The 24,386-nt window shown below is 39.1% G+C and overlaps 1 protein-coding gene across 6 annotated transcripts in view; it reads left to right on the plus strand.

Annotated features, from left to right (window-relative positions):
* LOC144581569 (uncharacterized) overlaps window positions 1-24,386 on the plus strand; it is a 690,733-nt gene that overhangs the window by 131,074 nt on the left and 535,273 nt on the right. For all 6 annotated transcript variants that reach the window (XM_078365832.1, XM_078365835.1, XM_078365838.1 and 3 more), the window contains one exon: window positions 1,244-1,337. In XM_078365832.1, coding sequence (XP_078221958.1) covers window positions 1,244-1,337 — 94 coding nt within the window. The remainder of the gene's footprint in view (window positions 1-1,243; window positions 1,338-24,386) is intronic.

The following is a 24,386-nucleotide window of genomic DNA, read 5'->3' on the forward strand; positions in this document are numbered from 1 at the left end:
GCTGAGACCTGACTCACTCCAGTCTGTTTTTAGTCACAACACTAAATATCTTAGCATGGTAGAATTCAGATCAGTTCTGAAAGGTTTACTTCAGCCTTGTTTGCTAGGTGAATGTATTTCACATACAAAGGGCCTCCCTAGCCAAGCTTGGCTGCAGGAACTCTCCTCCCCTTTGCTGGGCAACAGTGTGTTCTTCCCTTTTCCTTCTTATCTTTCTCTCTATGGAGTTCTCTTCCCACCTGTGGCCCTCTTCTCTGGCTTGCTACTTACCTCTGGTGATTGATTGGCTTGAGCATAATTTGGAGCAGGAAGCTGACCTAATAGCAAGGATGGAAGGAAGGAGGAGAAGTGAAAACCTCGGACTGCTCTTCTAGTCTCGAGGTGCACAGCACTCTGCCCCGCTCCTGCTGTCCCCATATCCAGTCGCCCAGGCTTGATTCTTTACATTTAGTGCCCTATCTTAGGTCCAGAAATAAAATGCCAAGAGTATTCTTTGCAGAGTAAGTTACCTGAACCTTAGATACATTTTACTTTTGTGTGTGTGTGTGTGTGCACTTTTGTATCCAAAGTTCTACCTTTCAGACCTTCTATAGGTAAATTTTTTTCTATCTTCCCAAACTGACACATAAATGAATAACTTGAACACAGTCTGTTTGTAAGTTGTGGCTGCCCCTGTTTTCTTCCTCCTTGAATTGCATGTTGAAGAGCCAATGAGATTTATTTTTTCTTAATGCATGAATTGAGGAAAAACATTGTAAATAAATTATCATATGTATTGTATTCTAAGGAATGCCACGAAGCAAAAGGAGCTGTATTTTCAGAAAGCTTACGGCCTCGATCAGGGCTGCATGACACGAAAAGAAGTGGGGTTGAATTTATGGAATACTTAGTTCTGGATTTGCAGCACAAACTTAAAGCTGAACATTTTAAATTGTTGATATTAAATGCAACTATATACATTCTACAGATAAGTGAGCAATAGGAATGTAGATCATTTGTGAAGCCAAGTGGTCAATTCAGTGATGATGAAATTTACTAGCTGTTATCAGACCTACCAAACCCTTCTCTTTATGACTTTCTGGTGCTCATTCGCCCAAGAGTCACAGCAGGGAGAGGGCCAGAATTCTATGGCCTTTACTATCTTTTTACTTACTCTTCCACAGAGGAGGAAGAGTGACTTAGTTTCATTAGTAAGTTTGGAAAGAGATAATGGGCATGGGCTTCAAATCTGTCTTGTTTTTAGGTGCAGACCTGCCTACAGAGAGCCTGAGTTCTCCAACCAGAAGAAAGCACTTCCTAGAACTGAGTATATGCATCTGTCTAATGGTGAAGTTCAGGTATGTAAAACTCATTGACTCACAAATATAAATCACATTCTCTAATATCAGCTTAACCAGTAAAATCATGATACTCTATTTTGGATTCCACCTGTCTTATTCTTGTGTTATTCCTTAACTGATTCAAAACCTAGGTGGGGATTACAGATGTCATTTATCAATCTCCACTCATTTCTAAAGCTCAGATGTTAGCATTTCCTAAGGCACTAACTCCACACCCAGACCACTTCACAGTATATGGAATAGCATTTATTCATCACAATTCATCAATGTGAATGAGTACATAGTGTGTGCGTGCGTGTGTGTGTGTGTGTGTGTTTCTTTTGAAGAGACACTCTTGGGAGACACGAATTAGGTAGAAACTGCCTAGTTGGGCAGGTCCTCTTCAGTTCAACTAAACAAATCCTCAGTAAGCTCTAAGATGGGCTGATGGTGCACCAGACACAGGACACAGTTATTAATACAGCATATCCAAGGAGCTTTGGATCCTACTAAAGATAATGTGATGTGGGAAGGCAACACAGGGGTCAGTGTGGAAGAGCAATTGTTCTTTTTCTCTATTTATAATACCACTGCTGAAGGAACAGTCCTTGGGTTAGGTGGTAGGATTGAGCTTCATCCTGCTAATAAGATTAGTGAAAGGTTATCTGTTGTTCTTCTCCTCATGCCAAGTTTTGTATAGTGGATCAAGTCATTATATTAATTACTCAGAGCAGTATAGATAAGAGATAGAGATTATGTGCCTGGAGCTTGACTGACTAGCTTTGTCTCCTTGCTTTCTAGCTGTGCACACTTGGGAAAGTTATTTAACTCTTCCATGTTTCAGATTTCTCATAGAAGAAACAGAGATGATAATAGGACCTGTGTGGTAGCATTATGGTGAAGATAAGTGAGTTAATACAAACAAGAGTACTGAGAACAGTGCCTGGCACAGGGTGGTTCTCAACAGTTATTAGCTCCTGTTATTATTAACTATCATCAATGATTGGCATGTGACATGGGAATGGGAAGGAGGGATAATAAAAAGGAGAAGATATGCCAGGAAGACAAAAAGGGTGGCTTTTCACAGCTCATTGGAAGGCTTTTGGTCTAAGACTTTCATCAGTCATGGTGGGAACAGATAAAATAGCAGAAATGGCTTCCACATGCAGAGAGCAAAATGAATTACTGACCAATCTGTTCATTTTACCCCAAGCTTTTGTTTTCCATCTACTTGTCATAGCAGGAAAGCTTGCTGTTTGTCTGTCATCAATGTCCATGTGTGGCAGGGAGAGGGAGAGAGTGTTTTGCAGCCTTCACCAAACCCTACTTGTTTTGGATGAGAAGTGAGATATGAAGCCAAGTCCTACTGTTTTTTTATTCACTTGAATGCTGTAGATATTTATTTCGAACACTCATTCTGACTGTGTTTGAAACATTGGATGAAATGCTTCTCATTGAATTAAAAAGGGATTTATGAAATGCCCTCTAGGTACATAGATATGTAACAGAAACTTGCATAGTTATTGTATAGTTTAACCTCATGAAAATCATTAGAGGAGATTACTCTGACTGGGTCATTACGTATGGTATGCATGTATCAAAGTATCAGCTGGGCATGGTGGCTCATGCTTATAAGCCTAATGACTAAGGAGACTGAAATGGGACAATCCCTTAAACCCAAAAATTCAAAAATCATAGCTGCGGTGAACTATGATTCCACCACTGCACTCCAGCCTGGGTGATGTAGTAAGACCTTGTCTCTTAAGAAAAATCATATGTATCCCATAAATACCCAAAATATGTACATCTATTAAGTACCAATTTAAAAAGAAGGTTTTTTTTAAGCATGTATATTTTTCTCTGATACCTAGTTAGGAAAAAATTAAAAGTGGCCTATCTATCCTAAAACCACTCCCTGAAATTATTTGAGGTAAATATTGTTATTTTGGTTTTCTAGATGAGAAATTAAAGTTTAGACAGGTAATGTGTTTTTCCAAAGACATTGAGATAGAGCTTGCTGAAATTTGAATTCAGGTCTTCTAAAAATGTGTTAAAATCTACAAAGATTTAATGAGGTCTTACCATGTATCATTAGCAAATTGTCTACTGCTTTTATGAACTTTATGAAATTTTAGAAGTACAGAAAATCATGAAGAACAAAATCGAAATCGTCTATAATATCACAACTCAGAAATAGCCACTGTTTAAATTTTGGAGTGTTTTTATCTAATTTTAATAGATAGGTATATGCCCTTTTTTCTTCAAAGAAATTCTGCTTTCTATGTTATTTAAAACCCCCCTTTACACAATATTTTATGAAAACTTATTATATTTTTAAATAGTCTTCTAAAACCTGATTTTAAATTGCTGCTTTTCATCATGGGGATGAAAAAAATCCTTATTGTTTATATTTATGTTTTCAATTTTTCCCTGTTTTAAACAATGATGCCCCAACATCTTTGTTCACAATTCTTTCTGCATGTCTCTATTATTCCCTTAGATTTCCGGAAGTATAATTACTGCATAAAAGGTTGTTCCACTTATTGATTGCTGTATAATAAACTGACCCAAAACTTAGTGAGGTAAAACAACTACCATTTTATTATGCCCATATATATTGTGGGTTAAGAATTCAGAAAGAACACAGTGGGGATGGTTGTTCTTTGCTGCATGATGCTGGGACCTCAGCTGATAAGACGCCAAGACTAAGCTTAGCTAGGACTGTGGACTGTTGTTACTAGATATGGCCTCTCTGTATTTTTTATTTAGGCGATGGCTCAGGGCTCCAAGAATGAGGAGTCCAGTGGTGTGAGGCAGAGGTTCATGGGCTGTATTAACTAGCCTTAGCGGTCTTGGGGTATCACTTTTGCCATACTCCATTGGCTGAGGCAGTCACAATCACATCTCAGTTCATAAGAAAGGGATACAGACACCATTACTAAATGGGAAGAGTACCAAGGAATTTATAGCCATGTTTTAAAACTACCGTAGAAGATATAAAACACTTTCAGGATTTTGACATACTTTATCTCGAGTTGCCCCTAGAAATGTAAAAATCAACACTTCTTCCAGTAGTGGCTAATAGTACACTCTCACCTCTACTGGATGTTATAACTTTGAGAGATACTTGTTAATTTGATAGGCAAAAGATAGCATATCATGTCATTTTAATTTTTAATTATTTGAGTACTGGTGAGATTTTACATGAATTTTTGTTCACCGTCAGAATTTTATGTGAATTTTCTATTTTTTGCTTATTTCTCTGTTAGAGTAGTCATCTTTTTCTCATTAATTGGTAGGTGTTGTTTACATAGTAGACGAAGTCAAGGTGTTCTGACCTAAATTGAGTTATTTCAGCACCACTCTTTAGCAGCTCTAATCAATATACATTTTTAATACTAATGATGTGTAAGGTACTCTTCACTTTTAATCCCTATTCTGCCTTTCCAAACTGTGTCTTGGACAATTTTATAAAGCTTTTGGACCTTTGTTTCCTCCCCTGTAATACTGGTTAATAATATCCCCATTTCATTGGTTATTGTGAGTACTCAGTAATGTCCATGCAAATGCTTCAAAGAAGGCTTATTACATGCAAAGTGTCCAATAAGAGTTAGTGGTTATTCTTCATATTACTGATGTCACCATACCTGGATATTTGTGAGTATTTTAACAATTATCTAATTATTGCCCAATTTGCAACTATATGAATCTGCTAGTCATGTCAAAATCATCTGGATATTGAATTTGAAAGAGCTGTGATTGTTGTGAGAAAAGTTTTATCTTTTGCTTATTATTATAACTTGGTTCTCAAGTTTCCCAAAGGAGGTTAAGTCACTTACAATGCAGGGTAGACTGGGTAACATGGTTGTAGGGGCAGCTTAGTTAATGGATGAGGTACTTGGCAATAATCACTACCCTCAATTGCCTTGCCAAAATAATTAGAAAGAGAAGAGGAAATAACTCATTTCTTTGTGAAACTCCTGAGACAAAGCTAAATTTGATGGCATTTCCTCTGTCTCTTTGATATTTTCCATTCAGTCAGACTGAGCACAGAATCAAGCCCCATAGAGCACACTGTAGAGGTGCAAAGAAAAATAAAACTCTCTTCACTAGAAGGATAAATCCCAAAGGGCTTGCCTTGTTTTGACTTCGGAGAGGCTGTTGAAACAAAAGGCCAGGGGCTTGGGTCTGAAAGGAAGCTAGGCAGGGGTCAGCCGCCATCCTGGAACTACCTGGAATTGTGTGCCTTCTTCCCAGCATGGAATAGCCTCTCTGAGTTCCTTCCTTCAGGAGCCTCATGGTGGTAGTGTTGGAGCACCATGCACTGACGTATGGAAGTAGCAGGGTTGGGCCTGGCAGGCTGTATCCCCACCACCCTGGGGGCATTGAACATTTGTTGTCTCCAAAGAGGGTTTCCCTGGCTCCAGCCCAGCTGTCCCTGTGTGATAACCACCATTGCTAATATTCTGGTGATGAGCCACTTTGGTCCCTACCTCACCGGCCTCTGATCACCCTGTGAAATATGAGTTGAGGGAGTTTTCTGTGACAAATGCCTGCTTGACTGAGCTCCTATTCAGGCATCGGGTATCAGCGCTTGCCACAGACAACCCTTTCAGACCTGCCAGCCAGACAGTGACAGATTCAACCTCCTGCTCAGACTGTCAGGGGAGTCTTGAGTCTCCCTTTCAGGCCTGGGCTTGTCACAGGAACGCCTGGCCAAATCCTGCCAGGGCTCTGGGCTGCACCTGTGCTTCCAAATGTCAGTGGGCTTGAGAGCCAGGCACTTTCCACCACTCTTCCTGTCAAGGTCAGCCGGCTGTCATGGGGGAGGGTGAGCTCCTGAGTCCAGGCTGACCTGTCTCTTTTGTCCTTTGCCATCAGAAGGCAGATTTTTCAATACCAAGGGTCCCTGGACTTGTCGAAGAAAGCATTGAAGAAATCTTGGGTAAAATTTCTCCCTGAAGATCATTAGTCCAGGCAAATTTACTTCTCTGAAATGTCCTTTCCAAGTTTTCCTTAGCTTTATCTTGTTGGTGTTTGTTGAATACAAAGTGAAGGAGATCACAGTTAAGTTACGGGTGGTAATGAAGACGTGGCTCACGTTCATGACCGCTTTTGAGATTCTGCCAGGGTCGGCCATGTGGTGATCATGGTGATGATTTATAAATCAGAAGCTGTCACCTGATGGTCCATGGACTGAATTTGGCTCAGATAATTCTTATTTGGCCTACAGGTTATGTTTGTTGTTAATCAAACTTGATGCTAATGTTTAGAATTCAGAAAATTTTACAAACAACTGCTGGTGTCTCGTCAAAACCTAAAAGCTCTAGCATCACTGGGCTTGCATCCTTGCATGGAGACAGTTGGGGTAAATCAAGTTGTTGCCACTGCTTGCTTTAGAGTTTGCCATCATCCTCATCTTTTCCTACTGTTATGCCCAAGCTGCTTCTCTTATTTCTATTACAGGGATGATCCCTGTAGATATTTGAGTTGGTGATTCCTGGCACAAACACTGTCCTTCATTTCTTTCCTCAATCTTGAATGAACTTTATTAGTAAGTTCACCCCCTCCACCCTACCATTACTAGGATTTTCATGATTTAAATGCAGTAAATAACAGGAAAGAAGAAAAATCATTGATTTACTGATATGTGAGGACTGTAGTTCAGCATGGCTCTTAGATCTTGACCTTAGACAAATATTCCATAAGTGACACAAACCACATGACAAGTTTTGATGTTGCTACAGAGAGGGGAAAAGAAACACATTAATTGAGACCCATTATATTATCTCATTTGAAGTCCTTATAAAAACCTGTCCAAGAGCAAGACTTTGTCACAAAACAAAAACAAAAACAAAAACAAAAACCTGTCCAGGTTAGTGATATGGTTTCTTTTCTACAAATGAGGAAATGGGGCTTAGAGTTAAGCCCCATTTCTTAAAGCTGAAAATGAAGAGAATCAGGACTCATATTCATTTTAAAGTCCTTGCTGTTCTCTACAACTAACTGCTCCACTTGATGGAATTTCATGACATCTATTTAGGCTTAAATTCAGATATTGCTAAAGAGGCAAAGTCTACCAGCCTCATTAAACAGGCTGCATTTGGATGTTAGAGTCTTTTATAATGAAAGAAAAATAAAAAGCTGTACTTATAATGAGGACTGGTTTCCCTAAGATAATTTTTTAAAACTACATGATTTTCAGATCAAATGGTGCTATGATTTTAACAATGAAAATAAGAGCAAACTTTTATTGAGCACTTACTTTGTATTCATATGTTATTTTATTTAACCCTCTCAGCAACCATATTGGGCAGGTAGAGTTATTATCTGTATTTGAAAGATGAGGAGACTGAGGCACAGAGAGATAATCCTGAGAGATGTGAACAGACTGCTTGATGAACTAGCTATTAGGTAGATTGAGTTTACAACTGTAAAGGCAGCTTATGTGTCTAACTTTCTGACCCTTGGTGAATATTGACCAAGATAATTAAGATGCTCTAGCCATTGTCTTTCTGCAGTCTCTACCTAGCATTGGCCTGTTTTCCAGGGTCATGCTGGAAAAACCCCTGGAGGACTGGTTTGTCCAAATAGAAATCTTAAAATGCTTCCATAAATGACAGTTTAGGAAGGCCATTAGTAGTCCTAGTTTCTATAAATACATTTTTTCAAAGTAGTTGATATGTGCTATAGAAATTGTCTGACTTTTCATATACAATGAGTTCTATTGACTGTGAGAAAAAGTTTTGGGTGCTCTAACTCCACTGTGTTAGGTTTGCCCTCTTAAATTTGCAGAGGTGGGGTTAGTTTAAATATTTGAAGTATTTGAACGAAAAACATTTGAAGTGAAGGAGAGTGATTATACCTTCTCTATCCTTACCACTGAGGGACTATAAGGGGTCACATTGCCTTGCCTGAAGTAGAGAAGTCACCTGAAGTAAATTTGCAGAACTAGTTCCTGATGCTTGTTTTTGCAAGTGTTCCTTGTCACAATTTTCTCTTAGCAATTGCAGGTTGGTCTTTGTCTTATGGAGTACAGGATCCAGTGACTGCTCTAGCCCTTGGCTGTGAAAAAAAAGCATGTAAGCAACAGTTATATCATCCTGCTTTTCCTGTCATTCCTTCTAACATTTCTGGACCAATTTGAGATCTAAGAGGTGTCTACAATGCTTGGGTGCATACCACCATACCATTGGCAACTGCACGTTCCTTTGTAGGAACCAAAGTGTTTTTGTTTTAGGGGTAATTAGGTAGAAAACAACCTGAACAACTCATAGCTAAAGCTTGTAAACCTCTACAGATTTGATTGGTAGCATCCAACATACTCTCCTTCTCTTCTCCTCTTAAGAGACATACTGGATTAGAATCAGCAGAAAAGCTGCACTTGCACTCAATCTCATCTGTAGAAAAGTGATGCTTACCCCAGATCCCATCTCAGCTGCTTGAGTGAAAGCCAGGGCTGAACTCTATATTTTTTGTACTATTACCTTCTGTGTTTCCCATTCAACTTCTCAGTGTTCCCAGGATTAGTCTTGGGCTTTTTGTTCTTGCTTCCTTTCTATTCCCTCTCTGGATAATTTTATTTAAAATTTATAGCTATCTCTTAAAGGTGCTGACTCTTAAAGAAGACAACCTTATATTATACATGTCCCCTGTCCTGGAGTCCTATATACTCTGAGCTGATAGAACCCATCCCTTTGGATGTTCTTTTGGCTTCTCAAAATCAGCAGTCTTTAAACTAAGCTTATTGCCTGCCTTACGATCTTCCTGCTCCTCTTTCTGTTTTCTGCAGTGGGTATCAAACTTCAGCATGCATAAATTCTGACTCATTAAGTCTAGAATGGGGCAAGAAATGGACATTGTTTGCACATACCTCTAGTGATTCTGATGTCTGTGGTCCATATGCAACATGAACAAAGGCAATATAGTGAATGTGCTTGTCTCCATCTGGTCACATGAGCTAGAAATCTTAGAATCACCCTGGGCTCCTCTTCTCTCTCAACCCACGTCCATAGGTCTTCTCTGTCCTATGGATTGTCCTTCTTTTTTCTATCCTAAATCAGTCCCTTTCTCCCTGTTTCCACTGCTGCTCTCTTCATTCTCTCTTAGGTCATCCCAACATATTCCTTCTTTCTCCTTGGCTTACTCTTGCCCCTTCTATTTTTTTCCTCCCATACCTGCAGAGTGATCCTTCCAAAATGCAAATATCATATGGCTACAACACTTATTAAATTCTTACTGACTCTATTTTAGAGGATAAAGGCTAAACTTCTTGGTATGGCATATTAAGTCTTTTGTGATCAGTCCTCAGCATTTGCATCTAGCTTCACCTCTTTGTCAGTCCCTCATTTCAACCTACACTCCAGAAGCATCAGAATATTTTTAAATTTGGGCATGTTTTAGTCCTGTATTCTTCATGCTGTTGGATAGGCTGATCCTTTTGCTTCAATTTCCATTCCTTTTCTTTGGCTGGCTAGATTTTACTCTGTCATCCAGTGAATCAGGCCAAACATTTCCACTTTGGGGAAGCGTTCTATGACCTTTGTTGGCCGAATTAAAGATTTCACTATAGAACTAGAACTCTGTGTTTATAGATATTACATAGTTCTGATTTTATTGTTTTACTTTTCTTCAAGCTAGAATGTGATTTTCTTGAAAGCCTTGACTGTGTCTTTAATCTCTGTATGCATAGTACCTACTTGGATGCCTGGTCTTTAGTAGGCATTTCAAAGATGTTTGAGAATGCATGGTCAAATGTTTTTAAACAACTCAGTAAGACCTTAGCCACATTAGGATTCAAAAATCAAGAGGAATGTCTTTCTGTCCTAACCCTTACAATGTCAGTGGCTCTTATGTCTTAGGGAGGTGTATGTGAAGAGCAGCTTATTACCTAGTTGCCTTTTCCAATGTTCATTTACCGATTCAAGTTCCTGGGGTGAGCAAAGAAAGCTAGTGCTCCACTGCTATAATTAAAAGTCAAGCCTAGCCTCGAAGGTGATTTTAAGATGTGGATGTCAAGCCTAATTTGTACCAAATGAAATGGAAATTCCAAGGAATCTGCTTTCAACTCAATTTAAGTCTAGAGCTAGGGAGTGGCAAACAAACTTCTTTTAACTAGAACTCACACAGAAGCCAGGCTATTGTAAAAGTGATTCTTGCTTTGAGTGGGAGTCTGGGAGTAAATGACTAACTTGATTATGCAAATATTGTTGTAAGCATCTCTAGGATATCCTGTTTCTTATTAAGCACGATCAATCAGCCAGGATTCAACAGGCGTTTATTAAGCAATTGTAAAGAATCTGTAATTGTACAGAATTAAATAGGACACTCTTTTTGTCACAAAGAGACCAGCATGTAAACACACAACTTAGACTTTAGAAGTCCCATGCTGGCAATTTATCAAAATTCTCTTCCACATCAAAAGAATAAGAACAGAGAGTTGAGAATCAGTATGAAAGAAACTTCTGTTTCCTGTTGTGAAGGAAAAATTCCCTAAGGGGAGGTGACATCTTTAATGTTTTAAGTGAGAGACACCTCATCCTGCGTTTTTTTTTTAAGAAGAGTATTTCAGAGGGAAGCCATGTTTGATTGGTTATGTTAAACGTGCTCCTAGAAAAGACCATGCTCACAGAACAGGAAAGCCAGTGCGGTTTCTGCCAATGGAACAGAAAAGCCAGGTGGCCTTTTGGTGGAGGGCACTATGGGAGGAGCTGCCTCAATATCAAACTAGACTTGGTAGAGTCCAGGGAGCAGGGTCAGTGTCTTTCTGTGTGCAGCCTTAAGAGAACTATGTGATCAGATGAGGATGGAACTCAGCATGAAAACCACAGCACAATGGGGTACATAGCAGGATATCTTTGGTTAATAGAGAATTTCCCTATCTGTAAGTGAATCCTGTTTTAGATTTTAAAAGTATACTATTCCTCTGGTTTAAAACAAAAGAAGTTAGTTTAGGAGCAGGACATTTCTCTTTTTTTTTGTATATAAGTTGCTACTTTTTATTGCTAAATGTTTACATGTTTATGGGGTACATGGAGCAGTTGTTACATTACACATTACAGAATGTGTAATGATCAACCAAGAGTATGTGGGGTGTCCAGCGCCTTGAGTACTTATCTCCAAGTATTGGTGATGACATAGGAGGCAGGCAAGACTCAACTCAGGACCAGACTGAAGACTGGCCCAAATGGAAAGAAGTGCACAAAGCACCTTTCCACAAGTCCTCATGACTGTTTGCCATTGCCATGGCAACACCCAAAGGTTACCACCCATTTTTTAGCTGTTCTGAATAACCTGCCCCTTAATTAGCATGCCACTAAAAGTGGGTATAAAATATGACTGCAAAACTGCCCATGGGCTGTGACCCTCAGCACACTGCCTATGGGGTAGCTCTGCTTAGGAGCAGGACATTTCTAAGCATTTCCAGTGTTGATGTCTCCTGGGGAAGCTGTTTTCCAAGTGACCATGGGTGCTGCGATGATGGAAGGCAAAAAACTTCTGTTTACTTGCAGCTGGGCCAAAAGGGATGAACGACGCTGTGGCCTCATGCTAGGGAGCAAGAGAGCAAAGGAGTAGAAGTAGGTTCTTCTGACCTCAGGAAAGCCCTCAAAAAGAGATTATTTTGAAAGGTGCAACTTTTAAAAAAATTGATAATGAATTTTAATTCTCATTCTTGTCAATACAAGAGGATGGGAGTTGGCTCAATGGAATCCCACAGAACATTATAAAGGGCAATAACTTCTGACTTCTTGGTGAATCCAGAAGGCAGCGTAATATCACTCATTCTTTTGAGGGTTCTCCCTCAACCAGCTAGTGCCTAACAATCAGGGGACTCTGATTGTTCACCTGCTGCCTAGTGTCAGGGGCACTTACCTGCCTCTGCTCTCAGGTCACTCTGGCTGTGAAAAAATCTGGGAGTTGAATTCAGCTTCCAGATGAATTATTTGTAAAACACAATCCACTCAATTTAAAGAATTTGTAGCAAATTGGATTATAACATTCCAGGATGGGGGGTAGGGGAGGGATAGCATTAGGAGAAATACCTAATGTAGATGACGCGGTGGTAGATTCAGCAAACCACCATGACACGTGTATATCTATGTAACAAGCCTGCATGTTCTGCACAGGTACCTCAGAACTTGAAGTATAACAAAAAAAGAATAAAGAATATAATAATATAACATAAAAAAATAAATCTTCAGGAAGGGTGTGGTGGCTTACACCTGTAATCCTAGCACTTTGGGAGGCTGAGGTGGGGGAATTGCCTGAATTCAGGAGTTTAAGATCAGCCTGGGCAACATAGTGCAAACTCATCTCTACTAAAAATAAAAAAAGCTGGCAGGGCACTTTTTTGGTGGTGGTGTACACCTGTAGTCCCAGCTAATTCGGAGGCTGATGCAGGAGGACCACTTGAGCCTGGAAGATTGAGGCTGCAGTGAACTATGATTGCACCACTGCACTCCAGTCTGACTGTCAGAGCAAGGCGCTGTCTCAGAAAAATTATGAGTAAATAAATAAATGAACCTCTGCAAGAAGCAAATACGGTATTAGGAATTTGTTATTGTCCTACAGATAATAGTATTAGCCTATATCAACTTGTCACAAATTACTCAATATTTCCTACAATAGAACTTAAGAGGGAGAGCCAAAGATTGCTCTTGCTTCTCTTTAGTATACTAAAATATAAAGGGGTTTTAAGGGTATTAGGATGGCCAACAGCCTGATGGTCCTGGTCCATTCTTTCAACATGGGACAATAAGAACTTGAAAGAAGTACATGGAATCCTTAGTGTGTATGTCTACACGATATGATACACTGAGTAGAATAGGTTCAAGATGAAGTCTCTCCTAGAGACCAAATTTTGGTCTGATTTGAGGTTAGAGCATAAGGATCTTATCTCAAAATAAAAAATTATCCTATTAATGATAGATTCTTGAAGTTTTTGGTGTCCGTATGAGCTCTTGCTGGGGAATTTAGGGTTGTGAGTTTCACTTTGGCTGGGATTTCAGTTGCCAACAAGTTATTATTTACCTTCTCTGGGCTCCAATTCCTTTATCTGTGAAGGGGAGAGGGTTGAATTAGATGCTTTATTCGATATCTTCTTGATCTAAAACTCAGTTATAGGAAATTTCTTTACTCATTTCTGATGATGATTCACTTAGATGAGATACACTCATCTGATAGATATTTAAGGCTACATTCTTATTTGTCAAGTACTATATCAGGTGAAAGGGTAAGTCTAAAATGGTGAATAGCAGAGTCTTACTTTCAAGAACCTTAAAATATAGTGTGTATGTGGAGAGTGAGGAGCAATAATTAATATAATAAATAAGAAGCATAATTCAATATAATGCACAATAATTTATGGGAAGTATAAAGTGCTTTGGAAACTCGAATGAGCGATACATTACTTAGCTTTTGGAAGTAAAGCAGATGAAGATGGTTTCTAGGAGAAAATGGCATTTAAATTGAGCCCTGAAAGGGTTCTGCTGAGCAAGAAAATGAGGAGTTAGAGTGGCAGAGCGGGTTATATTCAGAGGAAAGGATTTGCACAAGGGCTTAAAGGGAGTGGGCAAAAAAGGAATGTCAACAATATGCTCATGAAGCTGGAGGGAACTCAGCATGGAAAACACAGCATCGAGAAGGGTGGGGGCATAGCAGGAGACAGTTGAAAGTGGAGTGAGGGCAGGCCATGCAGTGAACCAGGGAGTTTGGCTCTTACTCTGAAAATTGGTGGGGAAGTGGGAGCTTTTGAAGCAGGGGAGTGAAGTGGTCAGTGCTTTGTTTTAGAAAGATCTTTGGCTGCAGTGTGTAGAAGGGTTAGAGATGGAGGCTTGGCTGGGCAACTCTGAGCTGGTGGGTGAAAAACCAGTGAAGATGCTTTCATTTTTGACAAGGCCACCAGCTGTGTAATTGGAGGAGTTTTCCAGGCTGGTGGATGTGGATTCTGAGGCTGTGAGCTAGGAGTGACTAATGAAGGGGTACCAAATGCTGCCTTCTAGACTTGCGCCCCCTCTGTGATTACCTCAGCAGGTCAGAAAGGAGCTGCTCACTACTGCTTCTAACCTGGGCATTAACTGAGTTGATCCTCCTATCCATATTGGGGCTCCCATTTGCAGCCTCACCAGGAGCAGAGAAGGAAAAGCCAACTCCCTTGCAGGCAAATAGTAAGGAGCCGAGGCTCTACAAGACAGTATCAGTCAGGATTTGCTTATTGCCTGACTGAGTTGTCCAAATGGGTCCATATGTCCCACAGTTTCTGTCCATACCCTTGGATGACCTTGTCACCCTCAGCTTTTGTTTTGTTGCTTCATAAAACACTTGGACTTTCCAGAAAATGTACAAACTCCTCCTTTGTTGGAAGAGGACATCTTGGCCATTCATGCAATGGACGTGGGCCCCTGGAGGAGGGATTTCACAAACGCCTAGAAAGGTTCAGCGCTAAAAAAGAGAAACAGCCTTGGCTGTCTGTCTTAAGGCCCTCCTGAGACCTGGAAGACAGAAGAAACACATGTGCAAATAACACAAATATGTGATAGCTGTACCATATCCCATTCTTGCTTGGAGACTGGAAAGTTAAGAAGGGATGGGCTGTGGTTGAGGGACAAGAGTTGTCCATCTCTCTATCCAAAGGAATTTATTCCTGTAGCTCTTCTTTTGTGTGCTTTACTTCTGGGCCTGAAGCCTATCCACTGGGTGTTAGTCCTTGGGGAGTCTGTGCAAAGCCCATGGATAGGCCATGGTTTCATAGGAGCTCTGTAAATGTATTATCTTGGATTGTATTTTGCCTGTCATCACTGTGTATAACTATGTATAACTCTTTCTGTAGGTTGTAATTCCTTGAAAACAGCAAAGGTACTTATCCAGTCTAGTTTTCCCAGAAGCATTAAAACATGGTGCCTTACACCCAGTAGGTGCTCAATAAGTGCTACTTGAAATGCAAGGGAATGTGTGTCTAGGTTTGCTCACTCTACTTTTAAGAGTTTAGTAGGGAGGTCCTTGTTAGGGTGTGCTGTCACTATTCCCATAGTTGAAATGATGGGATTCTAACCTTGGGCAGTTTCTTGAAATTGAAGAGATCAGAAATATATGGTTTTTCTGGGGTGCCCACAGCCATGAGTGGGTCTAGGGAAAGCACAACCTTATGTATTTGCAATGGCCTTGGAGACCATTCATTGATTATTGGCATATCACAATTCACTGGGTACTCCCCACATTCTGGTCCTCAGCAACAGGCCCTGTATTCTGTCTTCCTTAGTCTTCACTGCAACCTGTGTAAGTATTATTGCTATTTTTCACATGAGGTCATCTAGACCTCTGGAGGTTATGTCATTTGCTCAAGGTCAGCCAATCATGCTAGAGCCAGGACTCATCACTGGTCTGTCTGATTCCATAGCTCACACCCATTCTATAGCTCATTAAATAGTTTCACTGATTGTATTAGTGGGCTTGGGTTTTGGGAAGGTGGACCAGTGTTTATGGATGCTTCATTGAGCCTGGAGGACTGAGGATAGGCATGTTTGGGAAGGGATTTGCTTCCTGAGAGATGACACAGCAAGTGGAAGGCTTCCACAAACTCCAGATTCTCTCCTCCTGACCCAGGGATAAGAAGAGATGGTTGCTAAAACTCCCAGGTATGTCTAGATATGATCCAGAAAGAGAAATAAATGAGATGTGACTCTGGAAGAGGGGCCATTTATGGGCAGAAAAATAGAAAGCAATGGTGTATGTGTGTGAGCACGTGTGTGTGTGTGTGTGTGTGTGTGTGTGTGTTGTGAGGGCAGTTGTTGATTGCAGATCTCCGGGGCCTCTGACTAACATCTATAGAAATATAAACAACAGCCTTGAGAGTTTGGTGAGTTTTTTGAATCTCTGAGCAAAATGAGCTGAGTGGGTGGTTCCTAGTCTCTTCCAGATTGTCACACCTGAGCCACGGTGCAAGGAAAATCTAATTTGGGGGATGACAGGAACTACAGTCTATGGAACAGAGAGAACATTTTCCTGGATGTGTTATCCAGATTTTGAGATAAAAGGGGAAAAGCAGCAGGGAAGGAGAAGGTCCAGAAGTCAGAAAGCCTAGAAACAAGAATACAAGTCAGAGTAAAAAATTATTGTGTTAAAAGATATTCTGTGTTTCAGTTCTGGGTCTTTACAACAGGTAGAAACATTCCTTCCTTCTGGGGTCTTGGGCACATGGAAGAGATAATATTATCAAATGCATTTGAAGTGTAGCAGAGTTGTATGAACCTAAGATGTCATTACTGTAATGTAGCAATTTTGCTCTGCCAACAAACCTCATATTTTCTTTTGAACAAGATCAAGATATTAAGACATAATCTTCCAAAGTTTACATTGGAGAAGTAAAAAGTGCTGCTCAATGTCACGTTAATAATTCTAGTGAAAGTTCTTTCTTCCCCTGCAAAGTTCCCCACGGACTATATTTTGGAAGATGAGGGTAGAACTCTAAAACTGAGCATGCAACTTGGATTTATCCGTTTTAATTATTTTTTCTTGGGAGAGAAGGGGAATTTTTGTTTAGGAAGGATCTGGAAAACAAAACCCCAGTCTAATTAAAAACATTTTCCTGGTGATGTTAGATGCGTTTGTGTGTATTGGGGTGGGTGGAGGGTGGAGGGAGATCAATCTTCCAACATCAAATTGTCTGTTTCTATCATCATTGTGAGCATACATTAATCCCTGTTTCCCTGGCAGGCTGTATTTATCCAGTGAAGCTTTGAGTGGTCACTTTTAGGTATGGTTATGACATGATTGAGGCAGTCCTGACAGGGAGAAAACAAAAGGATATATTGTGGCCACGCAGCAGAACAAATGGTTACAGCCCTCTCCGGCTCCACTGCTATTCCCCTTAACGAAACAAGTGCTGTGAGGATTGATCTGTTTACAGAAAGACACCTTTTGAGTATAATGATTCGTTCCTGGCTCACCACATTCCCTAGACTCAATCTATTTCAGTCCTTTTTTTTCTCCTTTTTTTTGAAGAATCTCTTAATTGCACTAATGACTGAAAGAACCCAAATTAGTAACTTGACTTTTGAGAATCTGTATTATTTGGTTAGGATCTATACAACTCATTTAATTGATTTAAATTAAAGAAAATTGCACAAGACTTAACCTTACAAAAAATACATTTGAAACAAACCTTTTGATTAAATTTTGGTGGCATTTTTCAAGTGGCATCTCTATTTTGAAGTCTCCTTAAAAATGAACAAACCCCACAATTTGGAATGGCAGTAGATATGGCAGCCAGGGCTTATTTGGATCAATTCTTTGGGCAAGTGTCCATCTATGGCCAGTGTCTGAAATCTTTCATTTGTCCTTTTCTATAGAGTACAATTATTAGCAGACTTCAGACATGGGCTTCAGAGAGAGAAAGCTATGCCTCTGAGATGTAAAATATCTTGAAATAAGATTTCATTCAAAGACTGTTATGGGTGCTTCTTAACCATTCTTTTGCAATTATTAAAATGATTCTTAGCTTTATGGATACACAGGAATGGTATGATCAAGTCTCACAGACGTTCATATTTTGCTGCATGAATTTCTGGCTTTATGTTGCTTCAAGTTTAGTGACAGCCTTTGGACAAAAATGCATCTGTGACCTTGCCGAAACAAAAATCAAAATCAGAATGAAAACCTTTGATCCTTCAACAAATACGATAAAAAAGTGAAAGGACAGCCTGCAGAATTGGAGAAAAGCTTGAAACTCATATCTCTGATAAGGGATTTGTATCTGGAATATAAAAAGATTATTACAACTCAATAATAAAAAGACAAACCAATTTAAAATAATGGGTAAATGTCAGGGCGTGGTAGTTCACCCCTGCAATCCCAGCACTTTGGGAGGCAGAGGCAGGCAGATTACTTGAGGTTAGGAGTTTGAGATCAGCCTGACCAACATGGTGAAACCCTATCTCTACTGGGAAAAAAAAATTAGTCGGGCTTGGCAGCAGGTGCCTGTAATCCTCCCAACTACTTGGGAGGATGAGGCAGGAGAATCGCTTGAACCAGGGAGGCGGAGGTTGCAGTGAGCTGAGATCGGGCCACTGCACTGCAGCCTGGGCGACAGAGCAAGACTCCCCCTCAAGGGAAAAAAAAAAAGCAAATGATCTGAATGACATTTCTCCAAAGAAGAGAGACAAATAGCCAGTAAGCACATGAAAAGGCTAGCTATCAAGGAAATGCAAATCGAAATGACAATGAGATACTACCTAACACCCACTAAGATGGCTATAATAAAAAAGACAAATAAGGTAAAATGTTCGTGAGAAAGCAGAGATATCAGAACCTTTATATACATTGCTGGTGGGAATGTAAAATGATGCAACTGCTTTGAAAAATAGCCCAACAGATATTCAAATGGCTAAACACAGAGATTATCATATGATCCAGCAATTCCACTTTTAGGTGTATTTTTAATGAAAGGAAAACATATATTCACCAAAAAATTGTACATAAATGTTTCTAAATGCTGCTGAGCATTTTTCATAATGCCCCAAAAGTAGAAACAACCCAAATGCCAGTCAACTGATGAATGGATAAACAAAATGTGATATATCCATACATTGAAATATATTCTGCCACAAAAAAGAATGACATATTGATACATGCCACAACATAGATGAGTGTTAGAAACATTATATGATACTAAGTGAAATAAGCCAGTTACAAAGGACCACATATTGTATGGTTTCATTTATATGGAATGTAGGAATAGATGGGTGAATTGCATGGAATGTGAGTTATGTTTACATAAAGCTCTTAAAAAAATAATGCATTTATGATGTGTCTCCATGTCCTCCTTTTTTATCTCCTTTATTTTGTACTTGTCTCTTAGAAACAAAAAGGGATGTATCTTAAAATTATAGAAAAACTAATTGAAAATCTTCCAGGGAGGAAAAATACAAGAAATGTGTGAAACCCACCGAGGTTAAACTTCTGCTTTGACTAAGCAAAGATAAACCCTGGAGTTGGTGAGTTTTCAGTGATGTTAGATGTAGATGCCACAGAGAAATTGTCCTTCAGTGCTTTCTGCTTTTGAGACCAAGGAAAACATATTATGGGAAATGTGAGAGTTAGGTAGCCCCAGTAATGGCCAAAGCAGGTAGTGCAGAGACTTGGAACTAAGAAGAAAAACCGACAGGACTAGGCCCATTTCTAAAGTGCAAGTAGCCTTTGAATCTGATGTTTTTGTTTCATCTGCTTCTCGGGTTTGTGGTGACTTTCTGTGGATCTATTTGTCTGTCGTTAAGAGATTAAAAAAAAAAATCAAAGCTCTGCCCATGGCTACTCTCCTTAAAACTACACCTTACTGAAGTTTTTATTTCAGTGAAGTCAGCTGCAGCAATAGTGTGTTTGGGATGGAAATTGTTAAAATGAAAATATAACAGAGTCTGCAGGCCGAGGCAGCATTGGAAATTGTCCAGCCATCCTGTGGAGCAGGCACAAAAGAGATGTTTAAAGCAAGGCTTCATTTTGAAAGCAAACCCTTAAGGGAACATGCTTTAAAATTCTTTAAAAAGTCTTTGTTTGGCACATGAAAGTGAAACGGCCAGAGGGAAGATGAAGTTGGAGGCAGCCAAAGTCTGAACTTCGGGGCAGTCGCTTGTTTTCTGTTTCTCCTTATTGTCTTTCTCATTGGATCAGCTACCATTCACTACTTTAGTGATTGATGAGGGAGAAAAAGGAATCTCAGGAGAAAATCACATAAAATCTCTATCAATAGCACCAGGTGGATGGCAAAGAAACAACCCAATAGCACCATTAATCAGAAACCTGCTTTAGTTAGGAAGCCCTACTTAGACTTAAGGCAAAAAATTCAGATTATTGAAATGTTTGCCCTCTCACCCTCCCTGTTTATTTGATACAAGTGTGTATTTAAAGAGCTTAATTGAAAAAGACAAAAACCAAAGCAGTGCTGGGGGCGACTAAAACAAATGTTTTTCAGGGCCTGAGTCCAAAGCATCTTGCCCTATGCTTTCTGAATGCGCGTTGTCTATGCTGCGTGTTTGTTGTCATGTTGTTTTATTAATTGGTGCCGGCTTTTCTGCATGCTAATTGTGACTGCATGCAGATATTGATGTTAATTAGCATTTTGTTAAAAAAAACAGAAAAACAAAAAACAAACCCCTTTTCGTGTGAGGTACACTTCGGAATGCACATTTTAAAAAATTAAACTGGTCATTTGGGGTGATCTCATACAGCATTAACAAAAAATTTAGTTTAGTTTAGCTGTGGATGTTTCTACAAAGGAATTAACACCAGGACTATAGAAAAGCCAAGTGGCCTATTAAATACTTCTGATGTGTATTCATATAGTTGATCAAAGGTTGAATTTTCAGTCTTGGGGAACAGACAGCATCTCACTGCATCTTTTCTTTTTTTTTGAGACGGAGTTTTGCTCTCGTTACCCAGGCTGGAGTGCAATGGCACAATGTCGGCTCACCGCAACCTCCGCCTGCTGGGTTCAGGCAATTCTCCTGCCTCAGCCTCCTGAGTAGCTGGATTACAGGCATGTGCCACTGCTCACTGCAACTTATTTCATCAAGAACTCAGAGAAACAGGTAGACAACTGTATCCCATGATCACATTGTCATGTCCATCTTAGGCCTCTGGTGGGGCATTGCTTCTGGAGGATGATGTAGTGAACGTAGATCCCAGACATTGGCACTTTGACTTTTAATGCTTTCTGAACCAAGATTTTCCTTTTAGAAATAAGGTTGGACTGGATAAATTCTCATATCCCTTCTAAGCTCTCAGATTTCATTGTTCTGTGATTTATATGCTGCTGCCTCAGGACGTGGCTGCCATTCTTAGAACAGTTTAGATCTAATCACATAAATTAAAATATAAAATAGGTAAATCATATAGGACAGGGAAATTATGCTTATCTTTTTCTTAATAAAAAGTTTTTATTAAGATATAAATCTATAAACACACATATCCACACACATTAAAAATGTTATTTTCATTAGCAACATGTCCTCAAATAACATTGCTTTGCTCAATGTTATGTCTATAATGTTGAGGGAAAAAAATGAATTCCCTCAGAGGCCACTATCTGTGTAGAGTTTGCATGTTTACCCCATGTCTGTATGGGTTTCTTTCATGGACTTTGGTTACCTCCCACATCTCAAAGTTGTGCATATCTGGTTAATTGGCATGTCTGATATGGTTAATCAGCATGTCTGGTTAATTGGCATGTGCATATCTGGTTAATTGGCAGTTTGAGTGAATGAATGTGAGAGTGCCCGCTGCGATGAGATGGCATCTTGTACAGAGCTGGCTCCTGCCTAGGACCCTGACCTTCCAGAATAGATTCTGACCATCTGAGACTCTGAACTGGAATAAGTACAATAAATAATAAATACATATTATTGTAAAATGAAAGTTCATAAAGTATATGTTATCATACAAATGCACAGCAATAAATGATGCAGTAAGTAAGTGCTCAGTGAGACACCATATTTGTTATTATTTACCTTTGAACTGCATGGTGGAAAAATATAATGCTGACAATTTTTGCTTTGCAAACATTTATTCCTTGATTTAACTCACCATTGCTACAACCGTCATCACTCACCAATTCACCAAAAATTGGGTAAATGATTATTTGCCTTGTTTTTATTAATCTTTCTTAACTATATGTATAGCTCATGTTTATTTTAATGTTTAATATTAGAAGTACTTTGTGTCTTCGTTTGGAAGTTTGGTAATGTTTTCATGATCAGAAATATGGTATAGTAATTTAACTATTGTTTAGATCAATTAGCCTATGGTAAAATTCGTGTTTTCATATGTCAGTTTGCTTGAAGTCGTAGTTTCCAAGAACCTATTGATAATGCTAAGGACTGACTATAATTCAATTAAACTTTGCAGGTAACTTTTTATTCCATTAGCCCAGTTGTCTAACATCCTCTTATAAATTTCACCAGCATGCAGAACAAGTAGCCCACCAAAGCCAGATTCTAGGAAATTAAGAAAAAAACAGTGCACTTTTTTTTTTGTATGAATTGGAAGGAGGAGAAAATAGAAAGTGGTTCTAGTTAGATAAATCTTCACTGGGTATGTGACACATGAGTTAGACTCCAAAAGTTAGACAAGGTAAGGGCATCCAAATAGAAGGATGGGAGAAAGTAATGTTAGAAAATGAAGGGAGATGACACCAACTATCTCCATTGAGGAAGTAAGTAGAGGGGGTTTACTGATACTAACAAACAACATTGCTATGGCACATCACCATGGTGCTTAGATTCAAGGCTATGGCTAAATGAATAAGTTGTTTTGAGAAATTATCATGGAGTGTATGAAGAATGAATCCTCATGCCCTAAAATTATCACCTCTATGAAGCATTCTAGATGTTAGTAGATGGAATTATGGAATTAAAGTGTCCATTGCATGTTCTTCTCCCATGTATTTTATAAGTGTGGTGTTGCACTTAAGATGGTGTTTGTCAAGAAAACCTAAAATATCTGAGCCTGAGGCCTAAAAGGAAAATATAATATGTAGAGTGATCTTTTAAAAATGTAAGGTATATAACACAATGTTATTCCTGTGCTAACAACTTTCAAATGGACTACCATCTTCACTCTGATATATAAAAAGCTTGAAAGTCATAACTGTTATCCTTACAATAAGAAAAGTTGGAGACACTGGAAATCAATGATTGTTCATGGACCTATCAGAGAATTGAGGTTTTGGAACAAACTGCTATTATGAAACCTGGAGGGACAAGCACATCCAGAGAGACATAGCCAAATCTGTTTACCTCAGGCAGAAGCTGCTGAAACCATAAAGCAGAAGGAACACTTAGGTAATTTTGATGAATTGCTACAGGCTGAGTGTGGACTAATTTGAGAGTGATAAACATTTGTGGGGCCACAGCCTAGAAAGGGGGATCACATTTTCATGAAATTTGCCTCCAAGAAACTACCAGGTTCTCATGGTGAATATCTGAGGAAAATCTCTGTGGCTCTTCCAGAGGAGAGGAAGAATAGTCCTTAAGAAATATACCCAGACCATTTTTTGTAACCAAGCCCCACTCTCCAGGAAACAAGGCTTTCCTCAGGCCATCTGGGGTAAAGGCATTTCTCACACTTCAGTTTCCTCTAGCTTTCTTGTCTTACTTGAGTGTGAAACGGAAGACAAAAATAGGAGTCTGGGCTTTAAGAAATAGATTAGAAATCCTGAAATTAGGACAAAAGTAGTAAGCAGAGATAGAACAAAGTTATATTTGTGGAAAAACACTGTAAAGACCACAGCTTTGAGACAGGTCAACCAGAAGACTGGTGAAGTTTAATTGAAGAATTATAGAATGTTCCTGCTCTTCCTCACTTTATACTGCAACACCGATAGAAATCAGTAAGCTAAGAGTGGATTATAGTTGAAAAAGCTGCAAGACACAGACCCTTTTTGAGGAAGAGAGAGTATTTAGTAAAACCAAAATCAAGAGGAGAGACAAAAAAAGGACGCCACAGGAATTTGAGGCCTCTGGCACCTATAGCTACAGCAAACATTAAACTTGGCCCAACTCCTAGCCAGATGACATAAATTCTTTAGATCATTAAGATCTATTTACTTAGTTCATATTACCTAATACATGTGATACTTGTAACAAAAAATCACAAGTAAGCTAAAGGGCAATAAGAAAACAGTCTGAAAAGCAAAGCAGCAATCAGAACCAGACTCTGATGCTGAAATTATAAAATAGAAATTTAAAATAACTATAATTGATATGTTAAGAATTCTATTAAAAATAGACAACATAAATGAATGTATGTTCATGAGACAGGGATGCCCACTCCTACCACTTCTATTCAACATAGTAGTGAAAGTCCTAGCCAGAATAATTGGGCAGGAAAAATAAATAAAAGACATCCACATAATAAAGGAAAAATTAAAATTGTCCCTGTTTGCAGATGATATAATCTTATATATAGAAAGTCCTAAAGACTCTATCAAAACACTATTAGAATAATAAACACATTCAATATATTTGCAGGATACAAAATTAACATACAAAAATTAGTTACAGTTCTACATACTAATAA

The sequence above is a fragment of the Callithrix jacchus genome, chromosome 2 (assembly GCF_049354715.1).
Source record: "Callithrix jacchus isolate 240 chromosome 2, calJac240_pri, whole genome shotgun sequence".
NCBI classification, from domain to species: Eukaryota; Metazoa; Chordata; class Mammalia; order Primates; family Cebidae; genus Callithrix; species Callithrix jacchus.